Consider the following 21,460-nt stretch of genomic DNA (forward strand, 5'->3'; position numbering starts at 1 on the left):
ACACACACACAGTCTCTCTCTCCACCACCTCCTCTTCATTGTGCCCTTGATGTACCTGAAGTCTGCTGGGGTCTTTGTTGGAGCCGGACCACATACGGTGTCTCTGTGTAGATAATGATGGGAGACCAGAGGGGGCGGGATAGCTGAGTCAAGTGTCCCACTCCCATGGTCTTTGTGCAATTACACAGAGGTGTGTGTGTGTGTTTCTGTGTCTTTCTGTGTGTGCGTGCATGTGTGTGTGCGTGCATCATAAGGCCAACACACACACACACAGGGTCAGCTGCTGTGTGTGGATATAGCGGCAGGCTGAAGTGGCCTCATCATATCAGAAAGTGATTAATTCTCCTCTGCTTATCTTCTGATGAACATTCTGCCCCCTGTGTGTCAGCTGATATATGTGCACGCAGGACACACACCACACACACCACTAAGACTTCTATCACACCCAGCAGATGACTTCAACACACACATGCACGCAGACGCACGCACGCACGCACGCACACACACACAAACACCATAAGATACACAGCCTACAGGAAGGAGGTGGTCAGAGACTTAGCAGTGTGGTGCCTGGACAACAACCTCTCCCTCAAAGTTAGTAAGACCAAGGAGCTGTTGTCGACTATAGGAGAAAAAGGGGAGAGCAGCGACGGGGCTGTAGTGGAGCAGGTCGAGAGCTTCACGTTCCTTGGCGTCCACATCACTAAGGACTTAACATGGTTCACACACACCCGCACAATCAAGAAAAGGACACGACAGCTCTTCTTTCCCCTCAGGAGGCTGAAAATATTTGGCTTTGGGCCTCAGATCCTCCAAAAGTTCTACAGCTGCACCACAGAGAGCATCTTGACTGGTTGCATCACCGCCTGGTAGGGCAAATGCACTCCCCTCAACCGCAAAGCCCTACAGAGAGTGGTACGAACAGCCCAGTACATCACTGAGACTGAGATCCCTGACATCCAGGACATCTATGTCAGGCAGTGTCAGAGGAAGGCCTGAAAAATTGTCAGACTCCAGCCACCCAAGTCATACTGTTCACTCTGCTATCATCAGGCAAACGGTACCAGAGCATCGGCAATCGGAACAACAGCTTCTACCCCCAAGCCATAAGACCGCTAAATAGCCAGGCTGCTAAATAGTCAATTAATTGTACCCAAACTATCTGTACTGTCTCTATCTTGCACTGACCCTATGCACACTCACTAGACTATATGTACACACTCACTCACATATATTCACATACACTACATATGCGCACACACACACAACACACACACACGCATACTGTCACAACACAAACACACACATACATACATTTTATACGCACTCACACACACACACACTTTTACACTCATCATTTGCTGCTGCTACTCTGTTCTTTATTTTATTCATATTATCTATCTATCCTGATGCCTAGTCACTTTACCCTGCCTTTATGTAGATATCTACCTCAAATACCTTATTATTATCTATCCTGATGCCTAGTCACTTTACCCTGCCTTTATGTACATATCTACCTCAAATACCTTATTATTATCTATCCTGATGCCTAGTCACTTTACCCTGCCTTCATGTACATATCTACCTCAAATACCTTATTATTATCTATCCTGATGCCTAGTCACTTTACCCTGCCTTCATGTACATATCTACCTCAAATACCTTATTATTATCTATCCTGATGCCTAGTCACTTTACCCTGCCTTTATGTACATATCTACCTCAAATATCTTATTATTATCTCTCCTGATGCCTAGTCACTTTACCCTGCCTTTATGTACATATCTACCTCAAATACCTTATTATTATCTATCCTGATGCCTAGACACTTTACCCTGCCTTTATGTACATATCTACCTCAAATACCTTATTATTATCTATCCTGATGCCTAGTCACTTTACCCTGCCTTTATGTACATATCTACCTCAAATACCTTATTATTATCTATCCTGATGCCTAGTCACTTTACCCTGCCTTTATGTACATATCTACCTCAAATACCTTATTATTATCTATCCTGATGCCTAGACACTTTACCCTGCCTTTATGTACATATCTACCTCAAATACCTTATTATTATCTATCCTGATGTCTAGTCACTTTACCCTGCCTTTATGTACATATCTACCTCAAATACATTATTATCTATCTATCCTGATGCCTAGTCACTTTACCCTGCCTTCATGTACATATCTACCTCAAATACCTTATTATTATCTATCCTGATGTCTAGTCACTTTACCCTGCCTTTATGTACATATCTACCTCAAATACATTATTATCTATCTATCCTGATGCCTAGTCACTTTACCCTGCCTTCATGTACATATCTACCTCAAACACCGTATTATTATCTATCCTGATGCCTAGTCACTTTACCCTGCCTTCATGTACATATCTACCTCAAATACCTTATTATTATCTATCCTGATGCCTAGTCACTTTACCCTGCCTTTATGTACATATCTACCTCAAATACCTTATTATTATCTATCCTGATGCCTAGTCACTTTACCCTGCCTTTATGTACATATCTACCTCAAATACCGTATTATTATCTATCCTGATGCCTAGTCACTTTACCCTGCCTTCATGTATATATCTACCTCAAATACCGTATTATTATCTATCCTGATGCCTAGTCACTTTACCCTGCCTTTATGTACATATCTACCTCAAATACCTCATACCCCTGCACATTGATCTGGTACTGGTACTCCCTGTATATAGCTCCACATTGATCTGGTACTGGTACTCTCTGTATATAGCTGCACATTGATCTGGTACTGGTACTCCCTGTATATAGCTCCACATTGATCTGGTACTGGTACTCCCTGTATATAGCTCCACATTGATCTGGTACTGGTACTCCCTGTATATAGCTCCACATTGATCTGGTACTGGTACTCCCTGTATATAGCTCCACATTGATCTGGTACTGGTATTCCCTGTATATAGCTCCACATTGATCTGGTACTTCCTGTATATAGCTCCACATTGATTTGGTACTGGTACTCCCTGTATATAGCTCCACATTGATCTGGTACTGGTAATACCTGTATATAGCTCCACATTGATCTGGTACTCCCTGTATATAGCTCCACATTGATCTGGTACTCCCTGTATATAGCTCCACATTGATCTGGTACTTCCTGTATATAGCTCCACATTGATCTGGTACTGGTACTCCCTGTATATAGCTCCACATTGATCTGGTACTGGTACTCTCTGTATAAAGCTCCACATTGATCTGGTACTGGTACTCTCTGTATAAAGCTCCACATTGATCTGGTACTGGTACTCCCTGTATATAGCTCCACATTGATCTGGTACTCCCTGTATATAGCTCCACATTGATCTGGTACTGGTACTCCCTGTATATAGCTCCACATAGATCTGGTACTGGTACTCCCTGTATATAGCTCCACATTGATCTGGTACTGGTACTCTCTGTATATAGCTCCACATTGATCTGGTACTGGTACTCTCTGTATATAGCTCCACATTGATCTGGTACTGGTACTCTCTGTATATAGCTCCACATTGATCTGGTATTCCCTGTATATAGCTCCACATTGATCTGGTACAGGTACTCTCTGTATATAGCTCCACATTGATCTGGTACTCCCTGTATATAGCTCCACATTGATCTGGTACTGGTACTCTCTGTATATAGCTCCACATTGATCTGGTACTGGTACTCTCTGTATATAGCTCCACATTGATCTGGTACTGGTACTCTCTGTATATAGCTCCACATTGATCTGGTACTGGTACTCCCTGTATATAGCTCCACATTGATCTGGTACTGGTACTCCCTGTATATAGCTCCACATTGATCTGGTACTGGTACTCTCTGTATATAGCTCCACATTGATCTGGTAGTTCCTGTATATAGCTCCACATTGATCTGGTACTGGTACTCTCTGTATATAGCTCCACATTGATCTGGTACTCCCTGTATATAGCTCCACATTGATCTGGTACTGGTACTCTCTGTATATAGCTCCACATTGATCTGGTACTGGTACTCTCTGTATATAGCTCCACATTGATCTGGTACTGGTACTCCCTGTATATAGCTCCACATTGATCTGGTACTGGTACTCTCTGTATATAGCTCCACATTGATCTGGTACTGGTACTCTCTGTATATAGCTCCACATTGATCTGGTACTGGTACTCTCTGTATATAGCTCCACATTGATCTGGTACTGGTACTCTCTGTATATAGCTCCACATTGATCTGGTAGTTCCTGTATATAGCTCCACATTGATCTGGTACTGGTACTCTCTGTATATAGCTCCACATTGATCTGGTACTCCCTGTATATAGCTCCACATTGATCTGGTACTGGTACTCTCTGTATATAGCTCCACATTGATATGGTACTGGTACTCTCTGTATATAGCTCCACATTGATCTGGTACTGGTACTCCCTGTATATAGCTCCACATTGATCTGGTACTGGTACTCCCTGTATATAGCTCCACATTGATCTGGTACTGGTACTCCCTGTATATAGCTCCACATTGATCTGGTACTGGTACTCCCTGTATATAGCTCCACATTGATCTGGTACTGGTACTCTCTGTATATAGCTCCACATTGATCTGGTACTCCCTGTATATAGCTCCACATTGATCTGGTACTGGTACTCTCTGTATATAGCTCCACATTGATCTGGTACTGGTACTCCCTGTATATAGCTCCACATTGATCTGGTACTGGTACTCCCTGTATATAGCTCCACATTGATCTGGTACTGGTACTCTCTGTATATAGCTCCACATTGATCTGGTACTGGTACTCTCTGTATATAGCTCCACATTGATCTGGTACTGGTACTCTCTGTATAAAGCTCCATTTTAGTGTATTTTATTGTGTTAGTTATTTTATTATAATTGTTTAACTCTGCATCGTATTCGGCACATGTGACAAGTAACATTTGATCGGATTTTTGATTTTACCCAAACACTTGCTTCCAATCTGCTACGATGTCAAGTCTGATCAGGTGGTCTAATATGATGCAATAAGAAATGGGATGGTCCCTCAAATCACTATACACTAATACCGAGACGAAAATATATGCAGTCTGAAACTCTGCCAAACACACCACTCTCAGACCTGAGCTTATAGGAAATGCACTGAGCTGTGTGGCAGAGTTTTACCGAGGTGAATGTTGTGGACGTAAGATATGGGTGTTAGCGGTGGGAAATGTGTGCGTATGAGTGTTGCTGTTAAAATTCTTTAAGAACCGTTCTCTAAGACCCCAAAGACCCTCAAATCTGCAAGCCCCCCTTGTGCATGCACACCCACACACCCACCAGGATGAGCCGGTCTCACCAGTGTGGAGCAGGGAGACGGCTTCTTTTTAGCAGGGCTGCGTGTTATCCTCTTATCCCCACTGTTCTGGAATAGAGCGCGACCAGCTGGAGGACTGTAAGGAGCCTGATAATGTGATCTATTTTCTGCCCACCGTCTTAATCTTGTTACTCAAATGGTTGTGAAGAGAGTCATGAATTTAAATTTTGCCCCCCACGCATTAACCCCTCTGTGTCCATATCCCTCTTTTCCTCTCTCTCCCTCTCTCCCAGCTGCCTATAAGCGAACAACCCCACCCCACCCACACGTCTCCTTCTCTTCTCTCTCTATCCACCCCATCCCTCGCTCTCCGTTACCCAATCCCACGAGAGACCCCAGATGTCCGGTTCATCCTCCTCTCTCCCAGGAGCGCCTTCTCCTCCCCATTTCTCTCTCTGTCTCTCTCGCTCTCTCTGTCTCTCTCTCTGTCTCTGCAAAAGCGAAGGGAGGAATGAGGGAGGGATAGACAAGGACGGAGGGAGAAAAAAGCAGGGCGAAAGTGGCAATGAAATAAATGACTTGCATCTTGGCAGCGGCGCGATTAAAACGTAAGTCCCGATTTATCCAGCCACCCATGAAGCTGATTAGCAGTCTGTGATCAGGAGGAACAGCTTTGCTTGTTAAACTTTTCACCTCTGCGAGCTCGCCAGGGTTTTTCCTCCACCCCACCCCCCAACCACACCAACCCCACCATCCCCCTCCCAGGCCAGATTTGAATGTGAATGCGGCCGTCCGTCCTTTGCAGTCGGGCTTAGTGTTGGGAGGCTGGCCTTCCCCGCATACAGGCGGGTCACGGGTTCAACCACCGGCCGGTTACGTGGAGGGGTGTGCAGAGAGATAACACACATCAAGGACACGGGGGGGGGTCTTATCTGTCCTCTCAAAAGCCAGGAGAGGGAGACTGAGACTGAGAGGGAGACTGAGAGGGAGACTGAGACTGAGAGGGAGACTGAGACTGAGAGCGAGACTGAGAGGGAGACTGAGAGGGAGACTGAGAATGAGAGGGAGACTGAGAGGGAGACTGAGACTGAGAGGGAGACTGAGAGGGAGAGAGCGGATATGTCTACTGAAAGTAGCTGGTTATTTTAGGAGGAGAGAGGGAGCCAGGCAGGGAGGGAGAGAGGGGATATGTCTACTGAAAGTAGCTGGTTGTTTTAGGAGGAGGGAGGGAGCCAGGCATGGAGGGAGAGAGGGGATATGTCTACTGAAAGTAGCTGGTTGTTTTAGGAGGAGGGAGGGAGCCAGGCAGGGAGGGAGAGAGGGGATATGTCTACTGAAAGTAGCTGGTTGTTTTAGGAGGAGGGAGGGAGCCAGGCATGGAGGGAGAGAGGGGATATGTCTACTGAAAGTAGCTGGTTGTTTTAGGAGGAGGGAGGGAGCCAGGCAGGGAGGGAGAGAGGGGATATGTCTACTGAAAGTAGCTGGTTGTTTTAGGAGGAGGGAGGGAGCCAGGCAGGGAGGGAGAGAGGGGATATGTCTACTGAAAGTAGCTGGTTGTTTTAGGAGAAGGGAGGGAGCCAGGCAGGGAGGGAGAGAGGGGATATGTCTACTGAAAGTAGCTGGTTGTCTTAGGAGGAGGGAGGGAGCCAGGCAGGGAGGGAGAGAGGGGATATGTCTACTGAAAGTAGCTGGTTGTCTTAGGAGGAGGGAGGGAGCCAGGCAGGGAGGGAGAGAGGGGATATGTCTACTGAAAGTAGCTGGTTGTCTTAGGAGGATGGAGGGAGCCAGGCAGGGAGAGAGAGAGGGGATATGTCTACTGAAAGTAGCTGGTTGTTTTAGGAGGAGGGAGGGAGCCAGGCATGGAGGGAGAGAGGGGATATGTCTACTGAAAGTAGCTGGTTGTTTTAGGAGGAGGGAGGGAGCCAGGCAGGGAGGGAGAGAGGGGATATGTCTACTGAAAGTAGCTGGTTGTTTTAGGAGGAGGGAGGGAGCCAGGCAGGGAGAGAGAGAGGGGATATGTCTACTGAAAGTAGCTGGTTGTTTTAGGAGGAGGGAGGGAGCCAGGCATGGAGGGAGAGAGGGGATATGTCTACTGAAAGTAGCTGGTTGTTTTAGGAGGAGGGAAGGGAGCCAGGCAGGGAGGGAGAGAGGGGATATGTCTACTGAAAGTAGCTGGTTGTTTTAGGAGGAGGGAGGGAGCCAGGCAGGGAGAGAGAGAGGGGATATGTCTACTGAAAGTAGCTGGTTGTCTTAGGAGGATGGAGGGAGCCAGGCAGGGAGAGAGAGAGGGGATATGTCTACTGAAAGTAGCTGGTTGTTTTAGGAGGAGGGAGGGAGCCAGGCAGGGAGAGAGAGAGGGGATATGTCTACTGAAAGTAGCTGGTTGTTTTAGGAGGAGGGAGGGAGCCAGGCAGGGAGAGAGAGAGGGGATATGTCTACTGAAAGTAGCTGGTTGTTTTAGGAGGAGGGAGGGAGCCAGGCAGGGAGGGAAAGTGTTGGTTGGTACCACTGGGTCCCAGGTGAGAGGAAGGCTGGGAGATCTGGAGGAGGAGTACTGTCACTGTCAGCGATGCATCTGTGTCTGTGATATACAGTGTTGGGCCTTGGCGCTATCACGAACACCACTACTTCCTTTAATGAGACATGTATTATATAGAAGTAGTAAAAGTAACAAAGATGTCATAAATTAGTCAATATCAGAGGCCACTTCTTTTTTTCATTTTCTCTTATTCTCTGAATCTGTCGACTGGGGTTTCTGTTTGTGAGGGAGTTGATTTATATAAACGGATTTCACATTTTGTACAAAACTCACTTTCCTAAGTCCTGGCGTGGTGCAGACACCAATCAGCGATCTGATTGGCTGGGAAAGAGCCCGGCTCCTAGACCCTCAGCGCCAAGTCAGCCGAGGTGGGCACTGGTCACCACCGGGACTTAGCCCATAGAGAGACTGTAGCTTATTGTGTAGCTCATTGTGGGCATGGAGAGGCAGTATGCTAGGCAGTGTGCTAGGGGGCATACTGTACATGTTGCACTCAGTCCCTTTGTAACTGAGAGAAGTGTGAGATAAGTACCTGGGAGAGAGTCACTGTCGACTAGTCAGCTGGTAGTATCTGGGCCAGTTAATATCATCTGAAGCAGCAAACTTCTTCCACCCTCTCTGACCTCATCCTAACCTGAAACTCCTGTGGTGTATTCACTAGGAACCAAACGGAACAAAACGGGCACGGACGAGACCTACCAGAATTTTTTCCAATAGAAACTGTAGTTTTCCTTGTGAAACGCAACTGTTTGCGACAGTTTGGACTAATGATTACACCACTTTCCTGTGTGTGTTTCAGATGCAGATTGAAGGGAAGGAGGCATATGATGACAACATCCACTATCCTCTCCTCATCACCCTGACCCAAGGAGCCAGCCCCACCCATCTCCAACTCCTCTGAGACCCGGCTCACCATCCTCCCCTCGCTGCCCAGCCTCTTGCCAATCAGACTCCCAGGGTTAGGGTTAGCCCGTCTAGCTTCCTGGCAGTCCTGCACACCAGTACTTATGCCACTGTGTCCCTGGCTCACATAGGGGTCGCGGTTGATGAGATACAAGCTTGGGGATGAATTGTTTGATTTGTTTCCAGTATATATTTCTTGTATTAACTCCACTCACACTGTGGTGAGTTCAGTATTACTATTACATAACATTACAGAATAGTTTTTTCTTGACTTTTGGAAGTTTTGTGGCAACGCTTTGAAGAGTGTGTGTGTGTTGTGATGACGACATGTTGTGTGTGGCTGAATCGGTCTCTGATCACCTGCGACCTTGTTACTGTGCAATACAACAATGTGCGATGTGCAAAACCAAATGGTGGAGATTTCAGGTTTCCCTCGCAGCCTCAATGAACTGTCAACACTGAGAGGGCTGAAGCATACATATAGAATCACTAGATAATGTTCTGATGCGCTAACCAAGTAGTATGCCAACAACGTTTATGTATATGGGCATACTGGACTGTATCTTTCACTAAAAGTATATGATGAACTTTTCATTTATTAATCAACAGGGTTCAGGTCACTTCGATCCATGCCCAATACCCATCCGAACAAGTGTTTCTGAACGCACATCAAACTGAAAATGTTCTTCTGATTTGTCATCTATGCTCTGCAGAAGTGTCTTAAACCAAAGGTTCCATGGCAGGGTTCCACAGAGTTGAATGGCGATATGTGGTTCACTGTGAAAAGTGCTTCTCAGCCGATACCTCTCTGGGGTTGAGTTTCCCAAAAGCTTCGTAGGACCCAGATCTTTAGTCCACTGCCTCCAATGGATTTTCGGAGATCTTAATGCTGCTCAGCTTTGAAGAAACTCACACCTGGTCTCTTGCTCAATGCGCTCAGCTCTATAAGCCAAGACCTTCTACACTGTCTCCAGCTGAAACTGTGTTACTGTGAGATTAACATGAACAACACGATTCCACAAACTCACTGCTATATTTGACGTTTGTCCATAAAATGCAAACATCAAGTATTATTTATACCCACCACTCAGCGTTATGGTCTTCAGCTGGCTCTGGTCTAAAGTTTGCTCTTACGCTGTGCTCTTTACATCCACCACCATTCGTACTCTAACCACAATTGTATTAGACATGGATTGATTGATTGTTTTATTAGAGTCTCAGGTGGTTTTAATAACTGTCCATTAAAAACATCTTGCTATACATTACAGTTCTCTGTGGCTACTTTTATAACTAATGTTCTGTTCTGTTTTAATAATAATACCCTCCGAAAATAACATTATGTCATAGTTGTTGTGATATAAAAGATTTAACCCTTTTTGGACCCCAGGAAGAGTTCATGGGGATCCTAATAAATACAAAATATGGTTAGAACATGTCAAAGTTGTATTATTTTATAAAATGTTGTTTGATTTCAACACATTTCACCTTGATCTCCTATTATGGGCCTGTATAATTCCCTCCTTTCAGATGCTTGGATCAGTTGAAATGATACTCAACTCATACAATAACATTCTCTGCAGATCGTCGTCATCCTTCTTGGTTTTCTCAGACATTGGTCCCTGCTCTCTAAGCCGCTCCCAGACAGAGTGCTGTTTTCAGTGCAGGCCACAGCCCTTCTCCAGACTACTCCTCCACAAAAATAATAGAGAGAGGGGAGGGAGAGAGGGAGGGCAGTATAGAACAGCTAATCCTGAGGGCTGTGCTGGTCAGGCCGGTGCTGGGCGGCAGGGGTAGGGGGAATACAGGGGAGGGGCAAGCGAGCCCCCCTCGATCTCTCTTTTCATATTTTAAACAGGCCTGTTCTCTCCTCCCCACGCTCTGCCAGAGAGATTGAGAGAGGGAACGAGAGAGAGAGGAGCAGAGAGAGAGACTGGGAGAGCTCCCTGCTCAACACAAGGGCCCCATTAACTTGACCACTTGCCCTTTGCACACAAAGCCTGGGACGGCCCCCTGCCCCTCCCACCCAATTATGTGTGATTAGGCTCAGTGTGCTATGTCAAGATGCAGGAGGGTGGGAGAGAGAGCTCTGTTAAGGACATAGAGATAGGCATCTGTTTAGGCCTGTCAAATTAAAGTTTATTTGTCGCGTACACAGATTTGCAGGTGCAGTGAAATGCTTGTTTCTAGCTCCAACAGTGCAGTAATACCTAGCAATACGAAACAATACACACATAATCCCGTCCAAAAATTATAAATAAATTAAGATATATCAGAACGAGCAATGTCAGAATCCGCAATATATCAGTGGAGGCTCCTCGGAGAACGAATGGGTTGACCATCTTCCTCAGTGAATTTCAGAAGAAAAAGAAATAGTGAAACACCAAAAAAGTTTACCTTTTTATATATTAAATATATTCACGTCACCAAATAATTGATAAAAATGAAGGTCTACAGTAGCCTCAACAGCACTCTGTAGGGTAGCACCATAATGTAGCCGGAGGACAGATAGTTTCCGTCCTCCTCTGGGTATGTTGGCTTTAATACAAAACCTAGGAGGCTCATGGTTCTCACCCCTTCCATAGACTTACACAGTAATTATGACAACTTCCAGAGGATGTCCTCCAACCTATCAGAGCTCTTGCAGCTAAACTGACATGTTGTCCACCCAGTCAAGGGATCAGAGAATGAATCTAGAAGTGAAAGCATAAGCTACAGCTACCTAGCACTGAAGTGCATACAATGTGGTGAGTAGTTGACACAAAGAAAGAGACAGTAGTTCAAATCAAATTGTATTTGTCACATGCGCTGAATACAACAGGTGTGACCTTACAGTGAAATGCTTACTTACAAGCCCTTAACCAACAATGCAGTTTTAAGAAAATACAAAACAAAAAAAGTAAGAGATAAGAATAACAAATAATTAAAGAGCAGCAGTAAATAACAATAGCGGGGCTATATACAGGGGGTACCGGTACAGAGTAAATGTGTGGGGGCACCGGTGTCGAGGTAATTGAGGTAATATGTACATGTAGGTAGAGTTATTAAAGTGACTATGCATAGATAATAACAGAGTAGCAGCAGCGTAGAAGAGGGTGGGGGGCAATGCAAATAGTCTGGGTAGCCATTTGATTAGCTGTTCAGGAGTCTTATGGCTTGGGGGTAGAAGCTGTTTAGAAGCCTATTGGACCTAGACTTGGCGCTCCGTTACCGCTTGCCGTGCGGTAGCAGAGAGAACAGTCTAGGACTAGGGTGGCTGGAGTCTTTGACAATTTGTAGGGCCTTCCTCTGACACCACCTGGTATGGAGGTCCTGGATGGTAGGAAGCTTGCCCCAGTGATGTACTGGATCATACACACTACCCTCTTCGGTCGAAGGCCGAGCAGTTGCCATACCAGGCAGTGATCAATCCGTCAGGATGCTCTCAATGGTGCAGCTGTAAAACCTTTTGAGAATCTGAGGACCCATGACAAATCTTTTCAGTCTCCTGATGGGGAAAAGGTTTTGTCGTGCCCTCTTCACGAAGGTCTTGGTGTACTTGGACCATGTTAGGACGCCAAGGAACTTGAAGCTCTCAACCTGCTCCACTACAGCCCCGTCAATGAGAATTGGGGTGTGCTCAGTCCTCCTTTTCCTATTGTCCACGATCATCTCCTTTGTCTTGATCACGTTGAGGGAGAGGTGAGAATTAAGACGACTTTCAAGTAGTAAGACGTATAAAAGCAACAGATACCATTAATAAGAAGGGGCTAGAAGCGTCTTATGTGGTGAGCTACCGAGTGGCTAGGACAGGCAAGAGATATGGCTGGGACAATGCTTGGGGAAAAGGCCAAAAAAACTATATGGACAATGCCTTCATCAAACAACACTTTCACGATGCATCAGTGACATGCCAGGAGATGTTTTGAAACAATTCCTGCTTTGCATACAAGCCAGTGAATTCTATGCGTTACAACTGGATGAGTCAACAGACGTGGTGGGCCTGGCACAGCTCCTGGTATATGTCAGTTACGTTGGTATCTGTACTGATGGCGCAAAAGCCATGACAGGGAGACATAGTGGAGAGGTAACGCACGTGCAAGCAGTTGCTCCCGATACCACTTGGGTACACTGCAGCATCCACAGAGAGGCTCTTGCTGCCAAGGGAATGCCTGACAGCTTGAAAGACGTTTTGGACACTACAGTGAAAATGGTTAACTTTGTTAAAGCAAGGCCCCTGAACCCTCGTGTATTTTCTGCAGTATGCAGTGATATGGGCAGCGACCATGTAACACTTTTACAACATACAGAAGTGCGCTGGTGATCAAGGGGCAAAGTATTGACATGTTTTTTTAAATTAAGAAACGAGCTTGAAGTTTTCTTTATTGACCATCATTTTCACTTGTCTGACCGCTTGAATGATGACGAGTTTCTCACACGACTGGCCTATCTGGGTGATGTTTTTTCTCACCTGAATGATCTGAATCTAGGATAACAGGGACTCTCCGCAACTATATTCAATGTGCGGGACAACATTGAGGCTATGATTAAGAAGTTGGAGCTGTTCTCTGTCTGCATTAACAAGGACCTTCCTCCATGCCCTGCCTCCAGTCCACTTACTGATATCTGAACAAGAGAGCCTCATCGAAATGTAATTTAATCAGAAGCCACTGCCAGATTTCTGGATTGCGCTGCGCACAGAGTATCATGCCTTGGCAAATCGCGCTGTTAAGACACTGATGCCCTTTGCATCCACGTACCTATGTGAGAGTGGATTCTTGTCCCTCACTAGCATGAAAAGTAAATACAGACACACACTGTGTGTGGAAAAGGATTTAAGACTGAGACTCTCTACAATACAACCCGACATTGCAGAGTTATGTGCATCCTTTCAAGCACACCCTTCTCATTAACCTGTGGTGAGTTGTTCACAATTTTCGATGAACAAATAAAGTTTTATATGTAAGATGGCTAAATAAAGAGATAAATTATTTATTATTATTATTTTATTATTTGTGCCCTGGTCCTATAAGAGCTCTTTGTCACTTCCCACGATCCGAGTTGTGACAAAAACTCGCACTCATTCTTATGTTTAATAAATGTATTGTATAGTGTTTGTGTGGCAGGCTTACAATGATGGCAAAAAACAATATTTGAGAGTGCGCTGACTCTGGTGTTAGAGGGGGTACGCAGCTGGAGGTTGAATGTTTGAAGGGGTACGGGACTATAAAAGTTTGGTGACCACTGCAATAGAGCATCTTTGGGATGAGATGGAACGGGCTGTTTGCAGCATGAATGTACCGCCTTCCAATCTGCAGCAACTGTGTCATGCCATTGCGTTAGCTGGACCAACATCCCTGTTAAATGTTTCCAAAACCGCATTCCGAAGAATTCAGACTGTTCTGGAGGCAAAGGGGGTCTGACCCAGTACTGAGTGTACAAAACATTAGGAACACCTGCTCTTTCCATGACATAGACTGACCAAGTGAATCCAGGTGAAAGGTGTGATTACTTATTGATGTCACCTGTTAAATCCACTTCAATCAGTGTAGATGTAAGGGAGGAGACAGGTTAAAGAAGGATTTTTAAACCTTGAGACAATTGAGAAATGGATTGTGTATATGTGCCATTCAGAGGGTAAATGGGCAAGACAAAATATTTAAGTACCTTTGAAAGGTGTATGGTAGTAGGTGCCAGGCGCACCTGTTTAAGTGTGTCAAAAACTGCAATGCTGCTGGGTTTTTCAAGTTCAACAGTTTCCCGTGTGTATCAAGAAAGGTTCACCACCCAAAGGACATCCAGCCAACTTGACACAACTATGGGAAGCATTGAAGTCAACATGGGCCAGCATCCCTGTGGAACGCTTTCGACACCTTTAAGAGTCCATGCCCCGATGAATTGAGACTGTCCTGAGGGCAAAAGGGGGTGCAACTCAATATTAGGAAGGTGTTCTTAATGTTTTGTACCCTCAGTCTACTGGTGATTGCGTCGTCCGTGGATCTGTTGGGGCGGTATGCGAATGGTAGTGGGTCTAGGGTGTCAAAGCACATCATGATGACAGAAGTGAGTGCTACAAGGCGATAATAATTTAGCTCAGTTACCGTCACTTTCTTGGGTACAGGAACAATGCTGGACATCTTGAAGCAAGTGGGGATAACTGAGATTGTCTGTAATCACTCCAGCCATCTGGTCTGCACATGCTCTGAGGACACGTCTGTCCATGCATGTGAACATGCATGTGTTAAGCAGAGTTTAGGAGTGAGAGTGGCATCTGCCAAGGTCAGATAGAAAGAAATGAGTATGTAGAATACATTTTCTGATTTTACTTTTTTTTAACTTCGTCCATTTCAAAGAATAAAGCACAGCTGGCAGTAAACCTGCCTCTCAGTTATATTTCCAAGTATCTACACACACACACACACACACACACACACACACACACACACACACACACACACACACACACACACAAACAGCACCAGATGATGCTATGTCACTGAGAGCTCAGTGTTGATGTAGTCAGTGTTCAGGGGTCACATGGGAGGGGGGCAGGTTGCAAGTGCTCCTGTGCGTGGCACTACCAGGTCAGTGCGTGCCCCCCCCCCCCCTCTCTCCAGGACCTGGCCCACTTTGCCCAGACACTATGTGCCAGGTGAGCTTCTGAACCACTGCCCCTCTACCCCCCCCCCCCCCCCCCCAGCCCTTACATCACTCTGATATGGACTCCTGTATGAGCCAGTGGCTTGACATTGTGGCACCTGCTTTTAGCTGTAACATGGAACAGAGAGAGATCAAATGTATATAATAACCTACTTTCTACAGTAAATGAAATCTGCTGGGCTGCGTGGGACACTTATAACCTAGGTGTGTGAGCGTGTGTGTTCTTGTGCGTGTGTGTTCTTGTGTTTGTGTGTGTGTCCAAGTCACTTGCTCGCCCTTTTCCCCAACATTTCCCCCTGCACTCCTCCAGTTGTTGTTGATGTGGAAAAGCCTCTAAGCCCTTTCCTTCTTCCCCCTGAAGTTGATTTCAGTATTTTAATCATCCACTTTAATTAGAAGTGGATTCCTTTTCTTGCTTTTCTGCACTTCCTAAAATATTTTTTTCTGTGCCGGTGAAGTGGAATGCTGAAAAGACCCTGAAAGCATTTTAAATTTAAAAAGCCATTGAGTCTGTCAGTGGCAGAAGTGGGAACGATTCCCCATGAACACCTGCTCCTGTCCTTGAGGGCCAATATTACTTTTTCTATTACATACAGATGAAGCAGAAATGTGACGTCTACATTTTCATTTTCAGTGTCATGTTGAAACATGGCTGTTCTTATAAGGAAGGTGTATCAGCTGTGGGTTGCACTTAACTTAGATGAGACCGTGTGTTACAAAACAAGGACTGTATCTCCCTCTACTCGTACCATAGGAGGACCATGGAGATGTTGTGCTCTCCATATCAGCTAGACCTTGGGGAAGACACCTCTACGTCCGCATTGGGATGGAATGGTCCAAGTGTCTAAACTCTATAGATACCTCACCATGAAACTCCGTGACAGAAAGTAGCGAGACTTCAGTCCCAGAACTTAGTTGTGTTCGCCTATGAATTCATGATATGAACAAAGCGATATTAATGATCTGGAATGAAGGCAATGGAACTCATACAGTAGCCTAATTAAACCAAATGTGATTCTACACATATCAGATCAGATCAGCCTCTTGGTCTGGAGGTCGACTCAACAAACAGCACTTTAGATATGAAATCATATACAGCACATAGAATAACGAAAAAGGTTGTTTATATCCAGAAAACAAGTATTTATTTGAGAGCTGCACCTCATTTGAAGGACACACAGTATTTGGCTAAAATAACACATGCACAGTGGGAGGAAATACCTCTTCATTTTTGTTAATTTATGGGACTATAGACCTAACTGCTGGCCACATTTCTGGGTGTATTGTGTTCCTTTATGCAGGACATTGATATTTCAGGAGTATCTTTAATTAGGCACTCACAGAACCTGGGCCAGGCAATGACATTTCCTCATCGTTGGATTTCAACAATGTCGGGCAGACGAGATATTTTCAGCCCATTCAAATCATAATGAAACTCATAGCTATGGTGTTAAGGTAACATAAATTCTACACTAAAAGGCTAGGGAGCTGGAGAATTGGGAGAATTGACCTCTCCTCTCTGAAAAATATAATACATAATAAAAAGGCATATAGGTCACGGCATATTCAACTATAGACTTATAGACAAAGTACCAGACAGCAAAAATATACGAAAATATAGGATTTAAAGGTACAACAAACACACACACACACACACACACACACACACACACACACACACACACACACACACACTACAGTGTTTGAAAAGAGGCCAACATTCTACAGGAAGATTGTTGCTTTTAAACAAGCCTCTTTATCATTCAGGATGAACTCTGTTCCATCCACCTGGATATGACGTTAAGCCTCTGGGCAGAGTGCCGTGCTGGGAAAGGAGAGGCAGTTATTGTACAAATGGCTTATTGCTCTTAATTGGGGCCTTGTAATGTTGACGTAGACACTCAGCTTCACTGATTAGTTAGGGGGACGTATGCAGGGAAAATTACCGGCTCTCATTGAGAAGCACTTGTTTCCTGTAACTGTTATAGTCCTCTATATGACAGTGTTTGCTTATGTGGTAGCTGAGGAGGCAGATCATCAGTTGAATGAGCCCAGTCTACACCTGCATGTCAGCTGGGTCTGTTCTGGCCTTGGTCACACACAGACAGTTACACACACAGGCAGTCAGTCAACAGTCAGTCAACAGTTAGTCAACAGTCAGTCAACAGGTTTTATTGTCTAGAAGCCTTGCAGGAACTGGTGCCTTCAAGTCCTCTAATCTCGGCTGGGCTGCAGTCACCAGGGCAACGGTACAAACCTCTCCGATGTTCACAACCCTTTAGGCCATTAGGATTGGTCAACGAGCCTCTTCCTGTGACAAGTGGCCTGCTGAACATCAAGAGGGTCGTTCCCTTTCTCTGAAGGTCAACAAGGCTGCAGTGTGTTCCACGATCGACCCTTAGCCTGCCACGCACACAATGTTAAATCTCCTAGTATTACTTCTCTACTCTCTTGGACAAATACCAATACCCGAGCCCAATGTACATTAGATTATAGTCTTTCAATCTGCTGTACAAAAGACATTGACTCACTTGATAATAAAAGCATAGCTTAGACTGTAGAGGTTGGGTAACATACATACTGACACACCCCCATATGTAGCCACATGTACTAGACCTGCTCTGCAATTAACCTTTGTCTGATTCCTTTCCCCTACTCCATTTGAGTCAATGAGTTTGAGTGTGTTTTAACTGGTAGTACAAGTCTGACTCACTAAGAGCATCCAGCTACCACTCTAGCCAATGGTTTTAGATTCAGTCATTCAGGTTTCTGTGCTGCGGTGCTGCTGGCTCATTGTCGTGAATCTGAGTGCAATCGGTAGAATAGTTAGTCTTCTAGCCTGTAGTATTGGCATGCTAGAATTTTCCTAAGTGTCTACAAGGCTGTAGTCGTTGTTGGCTTGATGGGTGAGGGAGTTCACAATATGTGGGGCCTGCAGTATTGGCATGATTCTGAGGGTCTAAAACAGGGTCTATAGACATTGTATAGACAGGCATTTCTGCAGGGTAAACTCTCACCATAGACACGGGTGTGCTGCTCTGCGGTCTAAAACTCACACAGCTCTATTAATTAGCTGTTTGATGCTGTTAATTGAGCTCCCACAGCTGCACTAATTGATAACACCATTGCCATTGACAACAGGAAACACATATCTGCCTATTCGACAGCCCTATTCAAGCTCTTAGCAGTGTCAGAGAAGAGACTTCCAGCACGGCTATATATATAAACTCAGCAAAAAAAGAAACGTCCTCTCACTGTCAACTGCATTTATTTTCAGCAAACTTAACATGTGTAAATATTTGTATGAACACAACAAGATTCAACAACTGAGACATAAACTGAACAAGTTCCACAGACATGTGACTAACAGAAATGGAATAATGTGTCCCCGAACAAAGGGGGGGTCAAAATCAAAAGTAACAGTCAGTATCTGGTGTGGCCACCAGCTGCATTAAGTACTGCAGTGCATCTCCTCCTCATGGACTGCACCAGATTTGCCAGTTTTTGCTGTGAGATGTTACCCCACTCTTCCACCAAGGCACCTGCAAGTTCCCAGACATTTCTGGGGGGAATGGCCCTGGCCCTCACCTTCCATCTCAACAGGTCCCAGATGTGCTCAATGGGATTGAGATCCGGGCTCTTCACTGGCCATGGCAGAACACTGACATTCCTGTCTTGCAGGAAATCACGCACAGAACGAGCAGTATGGCTGGTGGCATTGTCATGCTGGAGGGTCATGTCAGGATGAGCCTGCAGGAAGGGTACCACATGAGGGAGGAGGATGTCTTCACTGTAACGCACAGCGTTGAGATTGCCTGCAATGACAACAAGCTCAGTCCGGTGATGCTGTGACACACACCAACCCAGACCATGATGGACCCTCCACCTCCAAATCGATCCCTCTCCAGAGTACAGGCCTCGGTGTAACGCTCATTCCTTCGACGATAAACGCGAATCCGACCATCACCCCTGGTGAGACAAAACCGCAACTCATCAGTGAAGAGCACATTTTGCCAGTCCTGTCTGGTCCAGCGACGGTGTGTTTGTGCCCATAGGCGACATTGTTGCCGGTGATGTCTGGTGAGGGCCTACCTTACAACAGGCCTACAAGCCCTCAGTCCAGCCTCTCTCAGCCTATTGCGGACAGTCTGAGCACTGATGGAGGGTATATGCGTCCCTGGTGTAACTCAGGTAGTTGTTGTTGCCATCCTGTACCTGTCCCGCAGGTGTGATGTTTGGATGTACCGATCCTGTGCAGGTGTTGTTACATGTGGTCTGTCACTGCGAGGATGATCAGCTGTCCGTCCTGTCTCCCTGTAGCGCTGTCTTAGGCGTCTCACAGTACGGACATTGTAATTTATTGCCCTGGCCACATCTGCAGTCCTCATGCCTCCTTGCAGCATGCCTAAGGCACGTACACGCAGATGAGCAGGGACCCTGGGTATCTTTCTTTTGGTGTTTTTCAGAGTCAGTAGAAAGGCCTCTTTAGTGTCCTAAGTTTTCATAACTGTGACCTTAATTGCCTACCTTTTGCTGAGTTTATTTATATATATACACTACCAGTCAAAGGTTTGGACACACCTACTCATTCAGTTTTTCTTTATTTTTACTATTTTCTACATTGTAGAATAATAGTGAAGACATCAAAACTATGAAATAACACACATGGAATCATGTAGTAACCAAAAAGTGTTAAACAAATCTAAATATATTTTATATTTGAGATTCTTCAAATAGCCACCTTTTGCTTAGATGACAGCTTTGCACACTCTTCACATTCTCTCAACCAGCTTCACCTGGAATGATTTTCCAACAGTCGTGAAGGAGTCCCCACATATGCTACTGCTTTTCCTTAAGTCTGCGGTCCGACTCATCCCAAACCATCTCAATTTGGTTGAGGTCGGGGGATTCTTGGTAAAATAGCCCTTACACACCCTGGAGGTGTTTTGGGTCATTGTCCAGTTGAAAAACAAATGATAGTCCCACTAAGCTCAAACCAGATAGGATGGCGTATCGCTGCAGAATGCTGTGGTAGCCATGCTGGTTAAGTGTGCCTTGAATTCTAAATAAATCACAGACAGTGTCACCAGCAAAGCACCCCCACACCATAACACCTCCTTCTCCATGCTTCACAGTGGGAAATACACATGCGGATATCATCCGTTCACCCACAACGCGTCTCACAAATTCACAGCGGTTGGAACCAAAAATCTCAAATTTGGACTTCAGACCACAGGACAAATTTCCACCGGTCTAATGTCCATTACTCGTGTTTCTTGGTCTAAGCAAGTCTCTTCTTATTGGTGTCCTTTACTTGTGGTTCCTTTGCAGAAATTCGACCAAGAAGGCCTGATTCACACAGGCTCCTCTGAACAGTTGATGTTGAGATGTGTCTGTTACTTGAACTCTGTGAAGCATATATATATATATATATATATATATATATATATACTGTGGTATTTATATACTGTATATATTTATAATTGTGTTCTAATGCTCATCAGCTCAGGCTACCATTGCCATCATTGTTATAATTCTAGGTTTCAATGCATGTAATGACAAAATCGTCCTACTATTTTCTATCACCCACATTATTTACATAATTAGAATCTGACATCAACTGTCCTACCTTTGTATTGTAGTCTGGAATGCATTTGAAAAGCCTATTATCTTAGAGGTAGAATGTGTTTCACCTGTCATTGACTGAGATAATGATACTGAGGGAAGAAGGTTGACTAGTACAGTAGTGGAATCAGACGGCTAGGTCACAGGAATGCATACAGTGGAAGAAGAGGAGGAGGAGAGGAAAGGAGAAAAGAGGAGAGTGTTCTTAGTTAATGACCACACTTGTGCGTTATGGTAGCACCATACTGGGCTGAGCGCTGGTAATGGAGCGCGGCGGGGGCCAGTCACTGTGGTATAATGGAGGGGTGGGGTGGGGGGGTGAGAGAGTGGCGTTAGAGCTGGCTATAATCGTGACAGTGTCGTGACTACTCTAAAATGACAGGCCAGGCACCAGGCCAGGCGGAGAGGGCTGGGGGACGTGGAATGGACTGGGGAATGGGGGACGTCTTTT

At 45.2% G+C, this 21,460-nt stretch overlaps 1 protein-coding gene across 1 annotated transcript in view; it reads left to right on the forward strand.

The window, feature by feature from the left end:
* Positions 1-10,176, forward strand: part of camkmt (calmodulin-lysine N-methyltransferase) — a 158,126-nt gene extending 147,950 nt beyond the window's left edge. Inside the window, exon 11 of the mRNA XM_029765227.1 lies at positions 8,645-10,176. Within this exon, the coding sequence (XP_029621087.1) occupies positions 8,645-8,746 (102 nt within the window). The 3' untranslated portion in view covers positions 8,747-10,176. The remainder of the gene's footprint in view (positions 1-8,644) is intronic.
* Positions 10,177-21,460: the final 11,284 nt, after the last annotated feature.

This window comes from Salmo trutta, chromosome 10, assembly GCF_901001165.1.
Source record: "Salmo trutta chromosome 10, fSalTru1.1, whole genome shotgun sequence".
Taxonomy (NCBI): domain Eukaryota; kingdom Metazoa; phylum Chordata; class Actinopteri; order Salmoniformes; family Salmonidae; genus Salmo; species Salmo trutta.